At 39.0% G+C, this 22,906-nt stretch overlaps 1 protein-coding gene across 1 annotated transcript in view; it reads right to left on the bottom strand.

Moving 5' to 3' along the window:
* LOC103524883 (nuclear transcription factor Y subunit beta-like) overlaps positions 1-22,462 on the bottom strand; it is a 33,161-nt gene extending 10,699 nt beyond the window's left edge. The window contains exons 1-6 of the mRNA XM_008489925.3: positions 22,377-22,462; positions 13,257-13,424; positions 12,435-12,612; positions 11,578-11,742; positions 10,542-10,675; positions 7,257-7,378 (exon numbers count right to left, since the gene is read on the bottom strand). Of these exons, the coding sequence (XP_008488147.1) occupies positions 7,257-7,378; positions 10,542-10,675; positions 11,578-11,742; positions 12,435-12,525 (512 nt within the window). The 5' untranslated portion in view covers positions 12,526-12,612; positions 13,257-13,424; positions 22,377-22,462. The remainder of the gene's footprint in view (positions 1-7,256; positions 7,379-10,541; positions 10,676-11,577; positions 11,743-12,434; positions 12,613-13,256; positions 13,425-22,376) is intronic.
* Positions 22,463-22,906: the final 444 nt, after the last annotated feature.

Genomic DNA, 22,906 nt, shown 5'->3' with positions numbered 1-22,906 from the left:
GGTGTGTGGGTGTGTGTGTGGTGGGTGTATGATGGGTGTGGTGTGTGTGTGTGGTGGGATGTGTGTGATGGGTGTGTGGGGGTGTGTTTGTGTGTGTGGTGGTCCCGTACAAAGGACGAGTCAACCACTAGTATGTAATTATGTACCTATCAAAGTGTCACATGGTCAGTTATTAGGACCAACGACCATTAGGACACGTGGTTGGAGGTCAGCCAATCAGAACACAGGGAATATCAATGACACAGTCCTCAAATCTTCATTTGACATTCAAACTTAAGTGGATTTTTTTTTTTTTTTTTTGTCCTCTCACATTTGATGATTTGGCCACAGTCGCACTCGAGAAGCATAGTAGCAAGAGTCCATTACCATTGCCCCATATGGAACATTGAACGTAAATCTGAATACATTAGCAAAGCTTCCAACATGTGAATTACATAATGGCATTCAGTGGTGTCGTGAGATTTTCAAAAGGGGAAGAAGCTCTAAAAGTCTAAACCCATATACCTAATATACAGTATGCCGATTTTTTGGTGGTCTTACACAATCCAGATTGAATACTCAGTTTCTACCTTGGGTGCATTTTCCTTTCGGAAAAGGAACCGATACCAATGGAGCTCCATGTTAGATTTCCTATGGTTTAGTAGTACAGGCTTCATGTCAGTTTCCAAAAGGAAACCGGTTCCGATTATGAAAGTTTCTCGAAAGGAAAATACACCTTTTCTGTAACTGACAAGCAGGGGCGGAGGGTGAGAAAACCCCACAGAGAGGAAGGGAAGCAGTTAGTTCCCATGGAGAACACGCCCAGGGGCTTATACGTTTTCGCCTCCCCCCCCACACAAGGTTACGCCTGGGGCGCCGCCCCTGATTCAATAGCCTATTGACGGAGGTTTCAAATTTCATAGGAATTCCTAAATGCAAGGGGATATGCGCCACTGATTGGTCATAACATCAATATGGCGGATTCAAGGCGCCCAACATTTTCTCATGAGGAAATTTCGACATGATGTAGTAATGACTTAATGACCTTTTCTTTCCCTTGCTTTTAATTTTGAAGAAATTCTTCCTCTTTCCTGTCTCTAGCATTTTTTGCACATGTTTACTACCAGTTCAAACTGGAATTGAAACTATAGGACAGTCAATATGTATTGCTGTTGCAGTTACGAATACTCGTAGAAATCTCGTCAAAAAACCACCCACAATGGGTGTGGTGGCCAAGGGAAAAAAACATTGAATTTAAAACACAAGTTGCGTGGGCAAGTTGGTCTCTAAGTTTGCAATGATCAACACCTGATGGGCGTAATGAAATTGCTGCATTGGTGACAAGTTGAGCAAAAATAAAATAAATAAATAAGAAGCTCTAAAGCTGTGTCCACACTCCACACATAGTCGACGGCCGTCGACCGATGACTGAAACCGTCCACACTGCCTCGACGACATAGTTTCACCTCGTCAATCGACGGCCATCGACTGTGTGTGGACCTAGCTTAAGAGCATTTAGAGCAGTGTCTATCCACAAGTCTACACTAAGGCAAATGAACATCACCTACAATGCGTCCACACAAAAAACTTTTTTTTTCTCTTGTCTAGCCAAAGTCCTTTGATTTTACCTAACTTATATTGGTTCCACTCGATTTCAGTGCAGACACAACTTAATATCTTGTAGAACCCTTGCTTTTTTTACGAGTATTCTAGGTACATAAGTATAGGTATGGATTATGTAGATTTGAAATTTGAAAGACACACAAAGAATCGTACTTAGGAGCATTTGTTACTCCTGATTTCTCACTTAAGTATACTTGCTACAGAAAGCCCGATTTGAAGGCATATGTAGGTACATAAAATCGGACGGATGTACATAGGTACCTTATAAAAATACTTGGACTCGAACCACCAACCTCCATATTCAAACTCCACCCCACTAAAGTTTGGTGAATTTATAATTTTCGATACTGAAATAAAGCATAAAAAAGCTGTCAAACGCTAGATTTTTTAACGCCTTAAGTAGGTATTGTAGACAGGAACTAAAACCCACGCTTAATACTCGACATTTGATCCCCTTATTGTAGAAATGTAGACGGTGTAGACAGGAACTAAAACCCACATACGAATCAAAAGTTAAATCACTTAAATCTAATCAGAACTCATCGATAATCTAATGCAAATCAGCTAGACTGGTCGCCAAGTCTGATGAATTATGAATTTCATGATCCAGATTTCGTCTGAATGTGATTACTCCAGAATTCCAGATTCTGGTGCATATGTACCTATAACTTCTGTTTGCTTGTTCGTCTGTCGGTCTGTCTGACTTCTGATGAATTCCATAATCCAAATTATGTCTGATTACTCCAGATTCTATGCATATGATAGCCGAAAGAAGTAAACAAACCTCTTAAAAAAATAAAAAAAAAGTCAAATTCTTGCACAGATAGGTAGGTATCTACTGCCTATGCCTACATTAGGGGTTTTCAAAATCCCCTAAACGTTTACCGACGTTCGATAATGAATATCCCATTCTAAGTCTAATACCTGAGGATTTGTACCACAAATATATGTACCTCAAATTATCACAAGAAATGTCCACAGGAAAATCCCCAACTATGGAAGCAATGAACCTTTAAATTGAAACACAAGCAACCCCAAACACTATTTGATTCTAACCTAATTAGCAATCAATATATTAAGTAGGTACCTACTTGAGAACGCATTGAAAACTATTTTTAGGGACAGTGTCTGCAATTTTTAAAGGCCGGACATTTTCTTATTTTTGGAAACCGGGATATGAAAATAGCTATAATAAGAATAGGTAATTAAGAAAAGCTTACGTAGGTAAGGAAGGGAACAGGATAGGGGAGGAAGAATCGAGGAGAAAAGGAAGAAAGGGGAGGGAGTCAATCCCGAAGACGCCAGGCCACATCTGTGTGAAGAAATTTAAATAGAGACAAGAGACAGGCATCTTGTAAAGACATTGTTGACCCCCCGCCAACACAGTGTTTGTTGTGTAACAAGAGACTAGTGGCTGTGGGAGGGGGAGAGAGACCAAGGGAGTGGGGAAGGAAGAATAAGACTTTAGGGGGAGTGGGAGATGAAGGAAGAAAAGACAGGTTGGAGGAACAGGAAGAGACACTGAGGGAAAAGAAGGAACTGGGGGAAAAAAAAGGATGAAGACGCTATTGGGAAGGAGAGAGGAAGAAAGACCAAGTGGGTGGGAAAGGAAGAATAGACTTTAGGGGGGTAAACGAGGAAGGAAAAAAAACACTTTAGGGACCCTTTATTTTAACAAATCAGAGAAAACCTAGAAATCGAATTTCACCGATGCGATGGGGTGAAAATTCTCATTTCCTAGTTCATCAATTCTATTTTACGAGATTTCCCAAGATGATCAAATTTATGTCCTGGAATTTTCCTTGATAAATCAATACTATTGTTGGAATTTCCTGTAAGTTTCGAGCGGAAAACTGACCTCGTTCCCTAAATACGAAAGTTCGAAAGCTCCTTCTCCACCTCTGGAGGAAAAACAAGGAACAAGCCAGAAACCTTGTTTTCTTTCTTCTTCGTTTCAGAATAAAAATCAGCAAAACTTGGCACGACGCGATTAACCCCATACTGCACTTTCCTGTAAGTAGGTAACCCTAGGTTTACGGTGTCTTAAAATAACAACAATAATAAAAAATAGAGTTAAAAGTCCCTGTATGACTGTAAGGGCTTTATTAGTAACAGGGGTTCGATAGAGGGCACTGTAACAACAGGAGGTTCTATCGTCCCGAAATCGAAGAAAGAGAGGATAAAAGAGAGCCAGCCGTGTTTGACATAAAGTTCAATCCGGCCAGAAATTGAACCCGTGACCTTGAGCTTACAAGGCAGACGCGCTACCAACCAAGCCAACTAGGCTGGCCTGTGTATCTTTATACAAACCCTTTCTGTTTCAGCAGGTTTTTTTTCCCCATTTATGAAAATGAAACGAACATAGTAAAAAAAAAAAAAAAAAAAAAAAAAAAAAAAAAAAAAAAAAAAAAATAGAGTTAAAAATTCCTGTATGACTGTAAGGGCTTTATTACTGTAGGGGTTCGATAGAAGACACTGTAACAACAGGAGGTTCTATCTTCTATCGTCCCGAAATCGAAGAAAGAGAGGCTAAAAGAAAGCCAGCCGTGTTTGACGTAAAGTTCAATCCGGCCAGAAATCGAACCCGTGACCTTGAGCTTACAAGGCAAACGCGCTACCAACCAAGCAAACTAGGCTGGTCTGTGTATCTTTATACAAACCCTTTCTGTTTCAGCAGGTTTTTTTCCCATTTATGAAAATAAAACGAACATGTAAAACGCATTCATACAACACCAACTGACCACAAAGGGCTAAAGAAAATAAAAAGCTTTCAGATAAAAGCGTTCACAGGGAAACTAAAAGGCACAGCAATAAAAATCTGGGTCATTAGGGCACCCCGCTACATGAAACGATTTGTTTCCACTATGGTAACATTGGTAACCAGTTAGAATAATATTCAAATTGAACGAACAAGGTGAAATCTTTAGTTTTAACTCGACGATTCTGCAATCTGTTTGTTTCACCATAAATCTCGAACGGGGTTTTTTTTCTCCTACTTTGACGAAATTTGGCAAACATATTGGACACACAAACGAAATTTTTGGTCGCATGGAGTATTGGCTTGGGCCCCTAGAGGCTCTTATACAGAACACCAAACCAATAATTGGTGATTCTCATGATTTTTTTTTATTATCTCAGAAAAAACTATAAAAATTAAAAAAAATATTGAGACTAAAACGAAGAAAATGCGTTCACTAGATCGTGAGATACAGCTCTCGGAACATGAGAGTCTCAAGCACGCCGATATCATACCTAGCGACAACACTGTACTCCCGTGATGACGTCATCTACCAATATCGCACGACGCGCTGTGAGCTTATTACCATAGGGATTTGGGTTAGGGGCTCAAAGAGATCGAATAGGTACCTATCTACGCATTTTGTTATCACTATTTTTCAATAGGTATCAGCTTAGGTACTTATACCTATTTTCAAATTTAGATATTTTCATTCCATTTTTACTTTCTATTACCTTTACGTATAGGGAACCTATACAAGGTAATGAGAAAGTATTGCAATCGGTCCAAATTTTCAAAATCGGGAAATGGGTGGAAATATCCGTTTCGGGGTGCCCTGATTCCAAAAAAGTGGTTTTCAGCCCATGGTCTGTACGTATGTATGTATGTACGTACGTATGTATGTACGTACGTGTGTACTACAGGTTTAAATGGGAAAAGGTGGTATACAAAATATCTCAAGAACGGTTAGTCATAAAGCGATGAAATTTGGTATGATATACCGGTATGGTCCAAGGACGCGACTGTAACAATTTGGTAAAAATCGGACAGTCACTCATCCAGATATCAACTATGATATTAGGTACAGCATTGCGTTTGATGGTACCTAGAATTAGAAACTAACTATGAAATTTGTAAGGTAAACTGGGGATAATTTTTATATAATTTGAAAATTTTCATGCATTAATTATTTTATTTAGTATATTTACTGTTATTTCTCATTTTCGTTCATTTTTTTTAGGCTGGCCTTCGCGGGCCGCAAAAATAAGCTCGCGGGTTGGACAAGCCTGCTTTAGATCAAAATATAATAAGTATTGCACATTGCATACACAAATAGATACCAGGCGTTCATAAAAATCAAGTCCAAAGAAATATTGATTTCATCGTTCCACCTTTTCATAACAACTTTTGAAAACAAGGCTGCAATTTTTATAAATTTGAAAATTTTCATGCATTAATTATTTTCTTTAGTATATTTACTGTTATTTCTCATTTTCGTTAATTTTTTTAGGTGGGCCTTCGCGGGCCGCAAAAATGAGCTCGCGGGCCGCGGGTTGGACAAGCCTGTTCTAAGGATTTGATTGCAACAAATTCGACTGTACTCACGTTTCATTTGATTTGTTCCAGGGTTTCCCAGAGCGTCTGAACCGGGACCTGAGTGTTCGGATCCCGGCCAGCATGAAACTCAAACTGATCTCCGCCAACGGGTCCGCTGAGCGGCGGTTTGGTGCGTGGATCGGGGGTTCGATTCTCGCCTCGATAGGCACATTCCAGCAGATGTGGATATCGAGTCAAGAGTACGAGGAGGGGGGCAAGGGACAGGTCGATAGGAAGTGTCCGTAAATATATCCCCCCCTGGTCTTCCGCGCACCCTCCGCGACTGAAATTTACAGGCGCACTTGGATAATTGAGAACACTAGTTATGCAACTTCCGGGGGGGAAAAAAAGAAAAAAAAAACGAGATATTTCCCCCCTCAAATCCACATTATAAAGGAGCGTCCATACTTTGGTTGAGGGACATTGCCCTAAATACGTTCAGACTATATGTATGCAACTTTTTTTTCCATTCCAGCAGAATCCTACTTTATAATAATGTGTTCTAGTGTCTATGCCTCTATGCCAATCGACTTGGGTCAAGGTGTGAAAAATAAAAAATCTCTAATTTGAAAAACAAATCCACATTATAAAGGAGCGTCCATACTTTGGTTGAGGGACATTGCCCTAAATACGTTCAGACTATATGTATGCAACTTTTTTTTTCCATTCCACCAGAATCCTACTTTATAATAATGTGTTCTAGTGTCTAGGCTAGACGATGCCGATCGACTTGGGTCAAGGTGTGAAAAATAAAAAATCTCTAATTTGAAAATTTTCAAGAAAAGAAGAATGACAGACAGACAGAGTACACAGACGACACCGAAGCGAATACAATAGTCCGTCCCTTATACCTTTTTATTACTATTGTAATAATAAAGGAAGGACGGACTAAAAATATATTACAAATCCGCTCCCTTTAGTTCTCAATTAATCATGTTTGAATGTACCTGTAAGATCAACAGATTATATTGGAGGTTTTAACAGACATTCTGAATATGTATTACTGATCTCTCTTGTCTCTCCCTCCCCTCCTCTCTCTCTCCCTCCCTATCTTCCTCTTTCCCTCCCCTCCCTAAATGTGTATACTTTCCATTTTCTTGGTTCAGATTAGAATCACTGTTATTTCTCATTTTCGTTAATTTTTTTAGGCGGGCCTTCGCGGGCCGCAAAAATGAGCTCGCGGGCCGCGGGTTGGACAAGCCTGATCTAAGCTAACTAGGCTGACTGTTTGTGACTTTGTATCAGAAAATTAGAAGGTCCTACGTGTGTCAATAGAATTAACCCCTTCCGTCGCATATTGTGAAATCAGTGATCAATTTACCTTTGTTGTTGCTGAGGTTGTGACGAGGTGGCAGAACTTGTCTGTAGGGAAGATTGCAAATTTGCTATCAGCATATTCCTGGCCTGTAGATCTTGCTCCAACTGCTTCACTCGTTCTTTCAGCTGAAAACCAACATTGAGACTTTTTAGTAAAAGATCTACCTACATACCTAGTCCTAGCTAAAACCAGCCAAAAAAACCTGGGTGCAAGACTCAGGTAAAAAACAATAACTCATGTTACAAACATGAATGATAACATATACGTAGAGTCATAGACTATGAAATGTATCCGGGCCTAAGGTAAGTTTATTTCTGATACCTAACGAAAGAGCATTTTTTTTTATAATGGCTCAAATCTCTCCTCCATACATCTGTATCATCATGATAGGAGCAACCACAATGGGAGAAAACATCTTCACTAAGGATGATTTTTCATATTCTTTCTTATAACCACTAATTTTTTTCAACCAAATAAAAACACCCCATGACACAATTTCTAAGTAAGTAATATTTGACAGCTGATTCGGCAAATGAAAATTATTTGTAAGCTCTCGAACAGAATTGGTGTGCCCCCTTTTAAAATTGTTCCCAAGTGAGAAACGAATGTTGATTGATTCATTGATTGATCAACAAATGAACGGGTAATACCCATGTATATGAATGTTAAGGATATAATAATGTGACTTTCTGCTTTCTGAATTCAAAACACAGTAATGTAGAAAGTTATGTTCTCTTGGTCGCGACTGTTTCCTTTGGAATATCGAGTGGCAAGTCAAGGGAAAGGGTCTGACATGTCCCCGGGACTGAACGGTATCGCTAATGCGGGCAATACGTGCTATATAAATTCCGTACTCCAGTGCCTGAGCAACACGCCAGCTTTCAGAAATGTTTTACTGAATGAGGATATCCCCATACATCCGGACAGCAAAAGTCAAGGTAAGTCAAGCTGTATTGAGTTGTAAGAAGGTTAACTTTTTGGAAAAACGTAACTTTAAATCGAGGATCGGTCTTGGCCAGCCCCTCACTATCATGTAGGAACACCTGATCAGGTATACCTGGCACCTGATGAGCACACAAACTATCCGTTAGACCTGACGTGCACGGCTGAAAAGGTCCGTCTGCCAGGTCTACCTGATATCTGAGGAGCACACACACTATCAGGAGTGGCTGGCCTTAGATTTAATAATCCGGTTCATTTTGGATGAAAGTCCCATCTTAATAATCAAATCCAATCGCATTATCCGATGTGTTAAGACCGAACTTTCCCATTTCCCAATTCAAGGTCAATTGGTCGACGCTCTCGTGAACTTTATGAAAATGATGTGGTCTTCGGGAAATCTCGTGTTGAACACGAAAGCTATTCTCCTCGCTTTACGATCGTACACGAAGAAATTCGATGGCAATCAACAGCAAGATGCTCAAGAGTTTCTTCTGTATTTGTTGGCGGCCTTGAACGAAGAGGCCAAGGTTGTACCGGATCAATATAATGGGTCGAGTAAGATAATTTTTATTATGATTATTGTAAGGCTTAGGTACACAACGCGTACAGACCTTATTTCGACACGTACCTTTAAATACAAACGGCTTACATCATAGGGATATTTTTTTCTTCTGATTTATCATTTAGAAAAGATTAATACTTTCCTAATATCATGTGTCAGAGAGATTAATAACTCTACCCGCTTTATTCACAGCTTACAGCAACACGAGCTCCAAACAGGTCGGCAGTTTCCGGGCGCTGCACTATTGGGAAAAATTTCAAACTACGGAAGCGAGTGTGTTCTCTGATATTTTCGTCGGTCAACTCCGATCTTTTTTTATTGGCTTTGATAACTCGAAATTCTCCTTTTAATTGCAAAAGTTTCGTTGTCTCTTCAGTACCAAGTCTTTAAGGGGATTTGTATTTTTTATAGAGATGGGTTTTACCCGTTGATTTGTTAATCAATCAATCAATAGAGGGGATTGTAGAGGTTTGATTCAGGGAACTGGAACAACGGAGGTTTTATCGTTCCGAAATTGAAGAGTGGAAGATGGGTTATTAGAAAGCCAGCCATTCTGAGAACGAACCTTATCTATTTAGGATAAAGTGCGCCCTGGGTGGGAATTCCGGGAAATTGGGAATGGGGTAAAATTTGTCTACATAGAGGTTTGATAATGCTACGATGTAGATAAATTGTTAGTCCAAACTTAACAAAGATTCATTCATTCGGACATTAACTTTAAGTTAGTGGCAAACTTAAAAATACAGAACAGTCAGATCCTAAATGGGTACCTATACATTTGTAAAAAAATACTTATTTGAATTACATTGTGTTTGGAGTCAGAAAAAATCCAATAGTCAATGGTCCCAGATATAGTCGTTCAAAACTGTATCAACCTTCTATCTACATATTAGCCCTGTAAAATTATCAGGTACCTATATCTACCTCGGGTTTTCCTAATAAATAAGTACTCATGTTTTTTGATATCTCCGGTAAAGAAACACCATTTTATTGAGCATTCATTTGAACCCCACTTTTAAACACAAAAAATAAAATCAAATTACATTTCGAAATGAATCCACACCTCTTGCTTACCCTTTTTTATCATCAAAATCCCTGGAGAGGGATGATTTGACAATTTTAATTCCTGTTTGTTCAAAAGTTTACACTTTTGTGGGTAGGAGTAGGCAATATTTTTTTATGACTGTTTTTTTTTTTTTCTCTATTTTTGAACGGTCAGTGCTTAGGAGTAGGCAATATTTTTTATGACTGTTGTTTTTTTTTTATGCCGTCTCTTCTTTTGTTTTCCAGTTTTATGGAAAAAAAACCAAAATCAGTCCTGAAAATTTCTCTCGGGGGGGTTTTTTTTTTTTTTTTTTTTTTTTTTTTTTTTTTTTTTTTTTTTTTCATTGGTTTTCTTTATTTTTGAACGGTCAGTGTACCTACTGAGCAGACTAAAAAGTGCTCTGTTCTATTTCAGCAATCTATCCGCTATAGACAGGCTTGTCTGATCATGCTTTAGTTTTTAGACTATATCACGGCATGCAATTTTAACAACAAGGTTAGATAATCACCAAACACTTTATTTTCAAATAAACAGTTCAAGCAGGCAAGACAAAAGTTACATCCAGATAAAGAGTATTGGTATTTATCTAATTTGTGAGTCACAAATACATAAGTAGAATACCTATTTTGCTAATCTTGCTATTATTTAAGCTTCAAGAGTCATCACTCTATACCTAATGGTTTCTAAGTAAAATCACGGAAGAAATACTAGGACAAAGGGTTATCTCTCGGTTACCTACCTCCGCTTCTGAGTGACTTTTCTTGGATCTAATTTCAATTTCGGTCCTCAACTGTTCAATGGTAGATCTATGTCTTTGTTCCAACTCAGCTAGTGCATCGTCCCTCTCTTGAATCAAGCGGGACCATTGCTCTTCTGTGAAAAAATAATCTCTTTGAGAAGCTTATAAATAAAATAAGCTCTTTGAGAAGCTTACAAATAAAATAATCTCTTTGAGAAGCTTATAAATAAAATAATCTCTTTGAGAAGCTTATAAATAAAATAAGCTCTTTGAGAAGCTTATAAATAATATAATCTCTTTGAGAAGCTTATAAATAAAATAAGTTCTTTGATTTTTATTTATTTTTTATTTTTTTCAAGTGGTTTGATAGAGGGAACTGTAACTGCTAAGGTGTTTTCGTCCCGAAATCGAAGAGAGAAGGAAGATAGAGAAGAAAGCCAGCCGTTCCGAGAACGAACATTATTCGTTCAGGATAAAATCCTCCCCGGGCGGGAATCGAATTCCCACACTATTTTCACATAATTCACTGATTCGACCTAAAGTTTCTCTATTGACTTTTTGTTTTGTATTTTCTTGATTTTTTTCTTTTCCTAAAGAAGTAAGCGGAGGCAAAGTGATTGTTTCTCCTCCCATTTGTATTTATATCGCTGAATATAATTTCCCCATAAAACGTAGCCCGAGTCAAAAAGTTTATTGTTCTCCGATGTTTTTTTATAAAGGAAAAAGTTTCCATCGTTTTACGATTTGGTGTGTGCATCGATGCCTCTAAAATTTTAGAGTGTAACCGTGTAAAATGAGCATCACTCCGTATTTACTGATAACGTGATGAAACCTATGATTTTTAGAGAGACGATGATAACCTATGACTTTTAGATAGATATTATCAATTAAATTTACTGACGGACTGCCCAAAATTTGGGTTGCAAAACGACACAGCCAAGGTTCTTCGATAGATTGAACACCAACAAGGATACTTGTAAGTAGGTATCCGTTGTTAAACATAACTTAAGTAAATAGAATAACAAAGTTGACTTACCTAGCTCTCTCTGATGCTGGGTTTTCAAATGTTGGACCTGGTCATATGAGTCCCGTCTCATTTGTTCCTTCACCAGCTCCAGTGTGGTGCGGGTAGTACTCAGTTGTTGTTGCCAGGAGGCCTCAACTTGGCCCAGCCTCCTTTCATACTCCTCGTTGAGATGCTCTGGGGGGATAAATGTGCAAAAGTTGATTGTATAAATTAAATCGATTGACTAAGTACTTTGTCCCAGGAGATCGTTGGGACAAGGATCTCGAGAAAATTACGGGGAAAAAATTGGATTCATCTGGCGCAGGAAGTGGAAGTTAGCTCGAGAAACCTACGAGAAACCTTTATAGATTGACAAAGCTGCGTATTATTACAAGTACCTAGGATCCAAAATCTCAGTCAATGGTTCAATAAAAGTATACCAAATCTCCAAGCAGCCCATGACAAGAATGAATTAGTCATCAATGTCATCATCATTGCCAACGTTCATTAGAATATGGCACCAAAAGAAGAAGAAAAGTGCCTACGTATAGTTCATAAAAAATGGCTTGGATGGCAGAGATTGTCTTAGGCAATAATCCTGCCCACTGCTTGAATTTCCATAAAGCATCCACTTGGGCCCAAAATCGAAGAAAAGGAGGACAGGAAAGCCAGCCGTTCCCAAAACGAAACTTATCTGTGTAATATAAAGTTTACTCCGGGCGTAAATCGAACCCGCGACCCTGGTAAGTCAGGCGCGACACCCTCCAATCTAACAAGGCTGACTCCTCTCTGTTTTATTCCTCTCAGAGTGGTCAAATCGTTATTTACCTCAGGTAAGTGTGCAACTCATTAATTTACTTCTAATACCGAACACTCCTTTTTCTCACCCATTTCCTGTTCGTGTCTCTCCTGCGCCTTCTCTATCTGCTCCTGATAGGACATGTCCAGTTTATCAAACTTCCTCCTCAGCTCCAACATGCTCTGGTCGGAATGTGTTTGGGCCGATTCCACCTCCTGGCGGTGAAGTCTCTCACTCTCCTTCAACTTGTCTTGCAACACTTCCACCTGGGAAAGAGATGAGAAAGTGTGGAAGTAAAAAAAAAAGTGGCAGTAGGAAGAGAGAATTCTAATAAAGTTCGTAGGAGAAAATTACAGTTGAAAATTCGGTAGGTAGGTAGGTACTAGGTACTTATTCTGAGGAGCAAAGAAAAACATTTTGTTTGAACACCTTCAAATGACCCTTCTCTGCTTCAATTATTTTGTCACTGCTGGGATTCGAACCGCAATCTCTCCGTGGTTATGAATCCAATGGTTTAGCGACTGCATTGGGTCTCTTAAATTTGAGAGAAAGAAAGGATCCTAATCATTCTGAGTTCAAAGTTCAACTTTTGTATGAACGCCTGGGAACTGTTATGTGTATGCAATGTGCGAAGAACGTTCAGGGTATATTGGTGATTGCTAGATTGGTACTTTTTATGCCACTGTCACTGCATGATACCCGAAATTGATTTGTCAATCCCATGACGAAGTCGGCCCAGTTAGCATTGAGGTGATGTAGGTTTGCATAGGTTCGATTCCAGCCCGGGGCGAACTTTATCCTAAGACCTAAAAACATGGGGTTCGTTCTCAGAATGGCTGACTGTCTCCTAGCCTACCCTGATTCTCTATTCGATCTATTTACACTAGCATTATTCACATCTCCATTTTACCTGCCGTTGAGCATCCTGCAGCTGTTTCTCCCACTTCTTCTTCTGCTCCTGAAGTTTAGTCTCGGCTTGAGTTCTGGTGTGTTCAATGGCCACTCGTTTGTCCTCCAGATGATGTTTCTCACACTCCACTTTGGCTCGGAGCGTTTCCTTTTTCAGCCTTTCTTCGAACTGAAATAATAGGAGGCGGAAAAGTGGGTCAGAATTCCCGTGTTGGAAACTAATATTGTGTGCTGCACACAAGCCCTGTTTTTCATTTCACAATTTTCACCCCCACTCCTGACGCCAAGTAACATCGATTTGACTCCGCGTTAACGCGGCTTTGGAATGAAAAACACATCTACGGCCTCCAGTATAGGTAAATGCTTAATGTAATTAGAGGTTAGTATAAATGTAGGTCCTTAAACGATGAGTTTTTCATAAAATTATCGAAATAATTGAAGGCTGTATTTTAAAAGAGGTTCATGTCATTCTACAAACGGCGCGTGATGGCAATAACAAGCTATGAAAATGCCAGCAACATGCAATTGACCCGATTATCATTCATACAGATACCATAGGATCCAGGGCCAGGCCCGTATCCAGCCTGAGGGGGGGTTCGAGCCTCCCTCCCCTAAATATGGCCCCTATTAGGACCCAAGGAGCTCAGGTGCCACCATTCCTTCGTTATGGCGGATAAAGTCGAAGTGTAACGCGAATACAACAACAACAACAACAACAACAACAACAACAACACCACTACCACCACCATTAACACAAAACATTGTTGCAATTGAATAAAGGAATCAAGTGATACAGCATTGAATGCAATAAAGTTAAAGAAGTGATGAAGAAATGGGAAACCCAACACAGATAAAGAAATAATTATTTTGAATCTAAGGATCCGAAGGGAAAGAAAACGAATGTGTTCAAATGGAAAGGGTGTATATAAATGGTTTGAGATTGAAGAACTACAGTAACTTTCATGGGTTTGTGGGGGAGTTTTTAAATTCATTTTCTCTTGTTTGGAGTTTATTGTTATTGCCACATGAGGATTGTTTCTGAATTTATAAAATCCTCAGCTAATACCCACCCACACACCCTCCCGCATACGCTCAGGGGACGACAAATGGGAACGGACCTTTAGCTTTGGGGCTCGGTTAGACTATAAACAGCCCTGCAGTTCTATAATTATTATCATCTCCTATACTTAGGTAGAGCGGGGTACTGCACTTGAAACTTTCTAACCCATTAATACCGTAATTTGACTCCTAATCCTGAAATAAAATTAAATTCCCTGTTCTTTATTATCATTCCTTTGATGGTATCTGCATTTCCTTCTTCCTGTTCCTTTGTTTTTCTCGCTTTCTCTCTCCCTCTCTCTCTCTCTCTCTCTCTTGTTTTTCTCTTCCAAAATATCCTGAATTTTGTTACTCTCTGAGGAGCTAAGGTACCTGTTTATATTAGGTATTACTGCCCAAAACACGGACCTGGTGGTACCAATGTGACACTCACACTACATGAAATATTATTTATACGTTCTAATTCGTAGTAAAATTTGGGTCACGACTACCGAGATTGTGGACATTAATCCTCCTCCTCTTTTTCCCTTTTCCTCCCCCTTCTCCTCCTCCCTCTTCTCCTCCTCTTCCTTCTCCTCCTCCTCCTTAACTTCCACCCCGGGCGGGAATCGAACCCGCGGCCTAGCGCTTACAAGGCAGACGCACTACCAACTAAGCTAACTAGGCTGGCAGAAGTAAGTTTTGTTCAACTAAATTGGAATGTTACTGGACGCCCCGTCGCTCCGGACTTCTTGACAGCTTCTTGTAATCTGACCATATTAAGGGTTAGGTGGTAGAGAACGCCTCCGAATTTAAATCTCGCTCAGTGGGTTACCTAGTTACTTTCCACTCAAGAGGCTATTATTATACGGTCCAGAGGATAACTACTAGATTTCGGTAGGTACTAGACCATTCACAGAGGATAACTACTAGATTTCGGTAGGTATACTAGACCCTTCACCTTTCAGGTGCAAAGCAAATTTAGCATCCTCACGAAACCTAATATAAATCCCCGTGAATATTTTCAGCTTAACTTTCTGGACACGTTCGAAACATATTTTCTGTGAAACTGAAAAGTGCACCGGCTATTCTGCAGGGGAACGATTTTAAATCCATAAAGGGGAAAAGAGAAGAGAAGAAGAAGAAGAAGAAGAAGAAGAAGAAGAAGAAGAAGAAGAAGAAGAAGAAGAAGAAGAAGAAGAAGAAACCATGCTTTTGAAATTGACTGAGATTTTTTTTCCATTTTCTTTATGTTCGGTTTCACAGCCAATCATTAGGGCTGACCCGACTAAAGGCTCTAAAGAGTCCCTTTACCCCAGCAATAGACTAGGTACCTACTCTTTATGTATACCTACTGTGCCCACATTCTCAAACAAAGTTGAAAACAAAATTCCATACCTCAGCCGGCATTGAACCCACGTCTTCCTGATTACTAGGTGAGCGTCTTGACCACTACACCCACCGAGCATTAGGTATTACTGCCCAAAACACGGACCTGGTGGTACCAATGTGACACTCACACTACATGAAATATTATTATTTATACGTTCTAATTCGTAGTAAAATTTGGGTCACGACTACCGAGATTGTGGACATTAATCCTCCTCCTCTTTTTCCCTCCTCCTCCTCCTCCCCCTTCTCCTCCTGTTCCTTCTCCTCCTTCTTCTTCTCCTCCTCTTCCTTCTCCTCCCTTACCTCTTCCTCCTCCTCCATCTCCCCCTATTTTCCAGAATGGTTACGAAAAAGCATTTTCTGCTTTTCTTAATTTAATTTTTGAAATTTCTCGTTTTGCTGTCCTCTTTTTCCCTCTTTATTCCCATTCTTATTTCTCCTCCTCCTCCCCCCCCTCCTCCTCCTTCTCCTCCTCCTCCTCGTATATAAATAATTAAGTTATAACCCGTGAACTTTTCCACCCGCGATTGTTTTCCTTGGAAATTAAGTAGGACTTGGAAATTAAGTACGACTTGAAATGGAAACCACGTGTCGCCAGCTTGGTGTCTGTGACTGAGGGGGAGTTTTCTTTTGAAATGATGATTGTCTTGAAATTAGATACCTAGGTACATAATTATTATCTTGATTCGAAATTGAGATTATCTTTTCTTTTTTTTTTCAGATTAACTTGAAAATAAAAGTGCCCTCTCTATTGGAAAATTTCCATTTACCTAATATGTAGGTCCACTAAAGTACCTTGGTAGTTTTCTCAAGGTGGTTGCTTTATTTAAGACCTTCAAGATAAATAGATCCATCTACTAAAGCCATTATTCTACCTACGTTAAAAGACTCCAAGATTTTTTTTCCTTTTTAAAGAAGCCATATAGGTATTCTCTATTTAAAGTTATGAAATAATGTAAAATGTTACGGGATCGTGGGAATGCTACTTAATTATGTATAAGGTGCCACTATAATTCCCTTTGACCTTCCTCGTCATTTCTTTTGAGACCAAGTCTTCCGAAGCTACTAAAGTCTTATTATGGCACTTAAAGTGAAACACTGGGGGTGCAATTCAATTAAAATCTGACGTAGACACATCTCTGACAAACGACAAAGAAGAAGAAAATGAAAAGGAAGAAAGAAGAAGGGGAGGAAGAAGAGGTGGAAGAGAAAGAGAAGCAGGCAAAGAGAGAGAGAGAGAGAGAGAGAGAGAGAGAGAGAGAGAGAGAGAGAGAGAGGACAGGATAGGAGAAAGCCAGCCGTTCCGAGAACGAACCTTATCTGTTTAGAATAAAGTTCGCCCCCGGGCAGGATTTACGACCTACCGCTTACAAGGCAGACTCTTTACCTTCCAAGCTAACTAGTCTGGATTGTTTTCAACGAATCAAATAGATTAACGCGGACACCTAGAGAGCTAATTTGGAGGGTAGTACGCCTCTTGAGTAATAGAGGAGGGCGGACCGATGGTAAGAGGGATCTCTCACCTCTTTGCTGGTAAGCGGGATCCCTCTTTGAAGTCTTTCACCCATATTTATGAACAAAATGCTGGCTCTTAGCCCGGGGCGGATTTTATCCTGATGGGATAATGTTCGTTCTCGGAACGGCTGGCTTTCTCCTATCCTGTTTTTTGTGGAAATTATGGAAAATCGTGGTATTTATAAGTACGTAGATTATAACACTTATAGTCATAACTTTATGAGACTTACCTATTTTCCTCACTAGTTCCTCAGTGAGGTCGGAATTTTTCAGTCTGAACTCTGTCAATTCTGCCTCCAGTCTTCTGAGCTTTTGACGAACATGTTCCGATTCTTTTACGGCCGAAGTCATTTCGGCTTCTTGTCCTGAAATTAAAATAGTATTAGAGCTTATTTATAGTGTTCGAAAAGGACTAAAAAGTCCCTTTACGACACTACTGTTTTTGTGGTGACATCCTCGAATTGGAGGACACAGTGGAAAAAAGTATGACTTTTCTCAAGAACGACATACCTACTTATTTTGTAGGAAGATAAAACCCCAACTTATACCGAAATGAAACTCCAGAAATGTTCTAAACTCTCTTTGCACAAAGAAGTTTCATTTTCACCTCACTTGCAGGTGTGAATATTTTTAGGGAAAGTTTGAAAAAGTGCTGATGGTGTAGAAAAAGTCCAAGCTGGAGGTTCAGCTAAAAAGCATCAGGGCTATCTTGTCACAAGCATACATGATTGTTGGGCTGACCATTTTGATTTATGGTGAAAAACTTCTCAACTTGTATTTAAAGTACCTACATGGCCAGGTACTGTACACTTACGTGGCAAAAGTATATAATATTATGACGTCAAGTCCTTTGACTGTGCTTTCACGACCCACTTTTCTTTCAGTTGTTGTGAAAGTGCGAGAAACGGGGAAGTACAAAAAAAGTTCCGAGTGAATTTTTATGCAAAAGTTTGCGTTCGCCTTTTGTTTATGTGTTTTTATTTTCCCGAAAAATGTAAAAACGAGCTCAAAAGGAAACGGGAGGCAATAAAAATGATAAAAATTGACATCTACCAGTAAAGTGCCCCTCGAGGAAAGCTCGGAACATCCAACTTTTTATTCTGTCACAAATTTTATTTTGTCGAGAGCAGTTTTGACATCGACTGATAGTATATTTGGCTATTTTGTTTGTTTGCTCTTTTTACCCTCTCCCAAAAGTCAAAATAGATTTTTCAGCTATCGCTGTCCGTTGGTGGTCATTCAAAATTCCCCCCTCCCCTCTAAAAAAACACAACCCCGACCCAACATCCGTGTACCAAGAGCTCGCAACGTTCCTTAACCTCAGTGATCCATTGAGAACTAGTGCATTTAACATTCTATTGGTGTGGACAAGTAAAGATTTTAATCCTCAGAAGATTGCAAATTGCATGTTTTCATTCATTCTTAGAGTTACACATGTTCCATTGATAACAAACTGATATACGTTGATATAGTGATGTCCATTTCTCTGACTTTAAGTTCCTGTCCTAGATTTCCTTTCCGGGACGCTCAAAAGTTTCAAACTTTCCCATAGAATATCGGGTAATAAATATACTATTTCTTCCTATACGCCAAATAAAGTGCCTTTTTTATGAGAGGAGGGAAGAAAAGGAGAAGAAAAATGGGAAACATCCGTCAGTTTAAAATTGCTTTTTGAGCGTAGCAGCAAGAAGAAGGAGGAGAAAGAGAAGGGCAAGAAGAAGGAGGAGAAGAGGAGGAAGAAGAAGGGGAAGAAGAAAAAAGGAGAAGAAAAATGGGAAACATCCGTCAGTTTAAAATTGCTTTTTGAGCGTAGCAGCAAGAAGAAGGAGGAGAAGGAGAAGGGCAAGAAGAAGGAGGAGAAGAGGAGGAAGAAGAAGAAGACGAAGGCGAAGAAAATAATATATCAACTTTTCAATTCGAAAACAAAATAGATCTTCGGATATTAAAAGTGAAGAGAGTGTGTGAGTATGTAAGTAATATGAATAGGAATGGCGTATGATGGCGTAACGAGGACGTTATTGGGTTAAGGAATGGCGTATGATGGGGTAATGAGGACGTTATAGGGTTAAGGAATGGCGTATGATGGGGTAATGAGGACGTTATTAGGTTAAGGAATGGCGTATGATGGGGCAATGAGGACGTTATAGGGAAAGTGAAGAGAGTGTGCGAGTATGTAAGTAATATGAATAGGAATGGCGTATGATGGCGTAACGAGGACGTTATTGGGTTAAGGAATGGTGCATGATGGGGTAATGAGGACTTTATTGGGTTAAGGAATGGTGTATGATGGAGTAATGAGGACGTTATTAGTGGAATGGCGTATGATGGGGTAATGAGGACGTTATTGGGTTAAAGAATGGCGTATGATGGGGTAATGAGGACGTTATAGGGGGGTGCGGGTAGTACTCAGTTGTTGTTGCCAGGAGGCCTCAACTTGGCCCAGCCTCCTTTCATACTCCTCGTTGAGATGCTCTGGGGGGGATAAATGTGCAAAAGTTGATTGTATAAATTAAATCGATTGTACCTTGTCCGAGGAGATCGTTGGGACAAGGACCTCAAGAAAATTACAGGGAAAAATTGGATCCATCTGGCGCAGGAAGTGGAAGTTAGCTCGAGAAACCTACGAGGAACCTTTATAGATTGACAGGATTCATCTGGCGCAGGAAGTGGAAGTTAGCTCGAGAAACCTACGAGAAACCTTTATAGATTGACAAAGCTGCGTATTATTACAAGTACCTAGGATCCAAAATCTCAGTCAATGGTTCAATAAAAGTATACCAAATCTCCAAGCAGCCCATGACAAGAATGAATTAGTCATCAATGTCATCATGATTGCCAACGTTCAGTAGAATATATGGCACCAAAAGAAGAAGTACCTAGTTCATGAAAAATGTCTTGGATGGCAGAGATTGTCTTAGGCAATAATCCAGCCCACTGATTGAATTTTTATAAAGCATCCACTTGGGCCCGAAATCGAAGAAAAGGAGGACAGGAAAGCCTCTCTCTCTCTCTCTCTCTCTCTCTCTCTCTCTCTCTCTCTCTCTCTCTCTCTCTCTCTCTTGTTTTTCTCTTCCAAAATAATATATCCTGAATTTTGTTACTCTCTGAGGAGCTAAGGTACCTGTTTATATATAGGTAAAACTTGGTGGGTCTGCACATTGTTTACAGAATAAGTTATAAATAAATAGATTTTCTTTTAACCTAAGATACTCTTTTCATAAATATGTAGATACTTTATTTTGAGTTTTGAGAAATAAGAAATCTAATCTACATTACAATATGTGTAGAAAAACGGAAATAATAAAATTGCAAACTTTCTCATGGGGATATTTATTTATTTTTTCTTCGTTTTTACCGATTTCTCTGAATTTTCAACAGATGAAACATGGAGTAAGACAATTTAAAAATAGAAATCATAAATTCAAATCCGAGGACGAATTTCTTGCACAGAACGAAAGGCGTAAGTTTTTGGTTCATTCTCAGGAACAAGATAATGGCTTGTTTGGACTGAATAGTACCCTTGTACCAATGACTGGCCCACATTGCTGATTTCAATGATATGTTACACGCTGACAGAAGCTCACCACAGAAAAAGTAAATGGAATAGCAAACTGTTACCAAGATGGCTTCATACATCGTTTTAATGTGAATTTTTGGTGGGAGTAATCCGGGAGTGAAAACTGCATACATCATGGTCATCAACATGACAGTAGACATAGCACCATACAGTGCCAAATTATTCCTGTAGAATGTATCGAGTAACTTTCGTTCATGTAACAATCTCTTTTGAAAAAGAATGATTTGTTTCAGATAGTAATACTCATATAATCTGGGATCTTGTTCAAACAATGAAACAAGTTCAGCCGTTTCTACTGATTTCATGTTTAAATCGTTGGAATTTTCTTTTTGAGTTTTAGTATTTCGAACCACACTTTCGTTTTCAATAATATTTATATAATAAATCAATCGTCCATCGCAATCTCTGTGCTCTCGACCGAACAAAGTGATGAAATCGTACAGAACATCGAAATGAGCTTTGATATTAAATACAATGGAGTAAAACATGGTTGCTGTCAAGATTGCCATAGGGATGTATAGAAAGGCCAAGTAAAGATTACAGGATTCCATAATATAATAAAATCGAGGCTCACTTGGATCTATGAAAGGAATATAAATGGGAAGAACAAACGAATTCTCGGGATATTTCATTAGAAAAACCTTCTTAATGGTTTCCAACTCTTCAGGAGATTTCGGCAGAAATGGTATAGAACATAACAAGATCACACTTATCACAACAGCAACACTGATAACCAACACCAATATTTTAAGTCTCTTGTTCAGGGTTATAATAACTTTATTTCTTCCATGATAATTTGCCATACTTTCAAAGGATTCAATGAGCTTGAGGAAACGGGCGAGTTGATAATTTAAAGAGTATATATCTATGACACAAATTGTGACGACAATACATTCAAAAAAATTTGCACAGAAGATGCCAAAGTTTTTGATAGCATAAAGAAAAAGGCTCGCATTTAGACTTAGTGTATGAAGTGCATAAACCGTCAGAGTAAAGTGTGAGTAACAGCGATGTAGTTGATTTTTCCAGGCATCTTTATAATAATTAGGCAGATAGACAAGACCAAACAAATGTAAGATATAGATATGTTTCCTCAGTACGTGCATCTCCCTTGGAGATTATGTAACTCCAATTACGTAGAGTAAAGTGTGAGTAACAGCGATGTAGTTGATTTTTCCAGGCATCTTTATAATAATTAGGCAGATAGACAAGACCAAACAAATGTAGGATATAGATATGTTTCCTCAGTACGTGCATCTCCCTTGGAGATTATGTACCTCCAATTACGAAAGAAATAAGTAACGGAATCAAAGTAAAAAAATCTGAAAAGTTACAATTGACGTGAAAATACTGTGCTCGTTCTGAACCCTGAGTCTATCTAGACACTAGACATTTCTACGAGTAAGTTGTTAATATTTGTGTGTGAGGATAATCAGACCAAAAGGCGTTTGAAAGTGACAAGGAAATTACCAATAATTGAATAATGATACCCATGAGTGTAACCAGGTGGGGTGTAAACCTACCTAATAAAACACAAGGTAAGTAATAAGTACCTATAGGTAAGTATAGGGAAAATTGTTCCAACACATGCATATGTACCTGTTCTTGAAGTTCATTTTTCTGTTGTTCCAGTTTAAATTGATGTTTTCGGTTTTTCTCGGTAATTTCTCGACTATGAATTGCCTGAAATGAAAATAACAATAATTTATGTTGGTATTTTTTAACAGGAAAAATAAAATGTAAAATGAAATTTTTTCCTGAACAGTAGATAAATGGAGCTCTTGTGGCTGTGGCTGGATTACATGGCAGTACAGCTACTGGCCTCATGTAAACTATTGTAAACACCACTGGCATCCAGTAACAGTATTTTCTATCCAGTTAGTCGATAGTTTTCAATTGGATTTGTATTTGTAGCTGTAGAGAAGTAAGTTTTTTTTTTTTTTTTTAAGGGGTTTGACATTAAGGAATGGCGTATGATGGGGTAATGAGGACGTTATAGGGTTAAGGAATGGCGTATGATGGGGTAATGAGGACGTTTTTGGGTTAAGGAATGGTGTATGATGGGGTAACGAGGACGTTATTTGGTTAAGGAATGGCGTATGATGGGGTAATGAGGACGTTATAGGGTT

This window comes from Diaphorina citri, unplaced genomic scaffold (genome assembly GCF_000475195.1).
Source record: "Diaphorina citri unplaced genomic scaffold, Diaci psyllid genome assembly version 1.1 scaffold124, whole genome shotgun sequence".
Taxonomy (NCBI): Eukaryota; Metazoa; Arthropoda; class Insecta; order Hemiptera; family Psyllidae; genus Diaphorina; species Diaphorina citri.
Note: the sequence above shows the minus strand (reverse complement) of the source record. Positions and strands in the feature narration are given on the sequence as shown.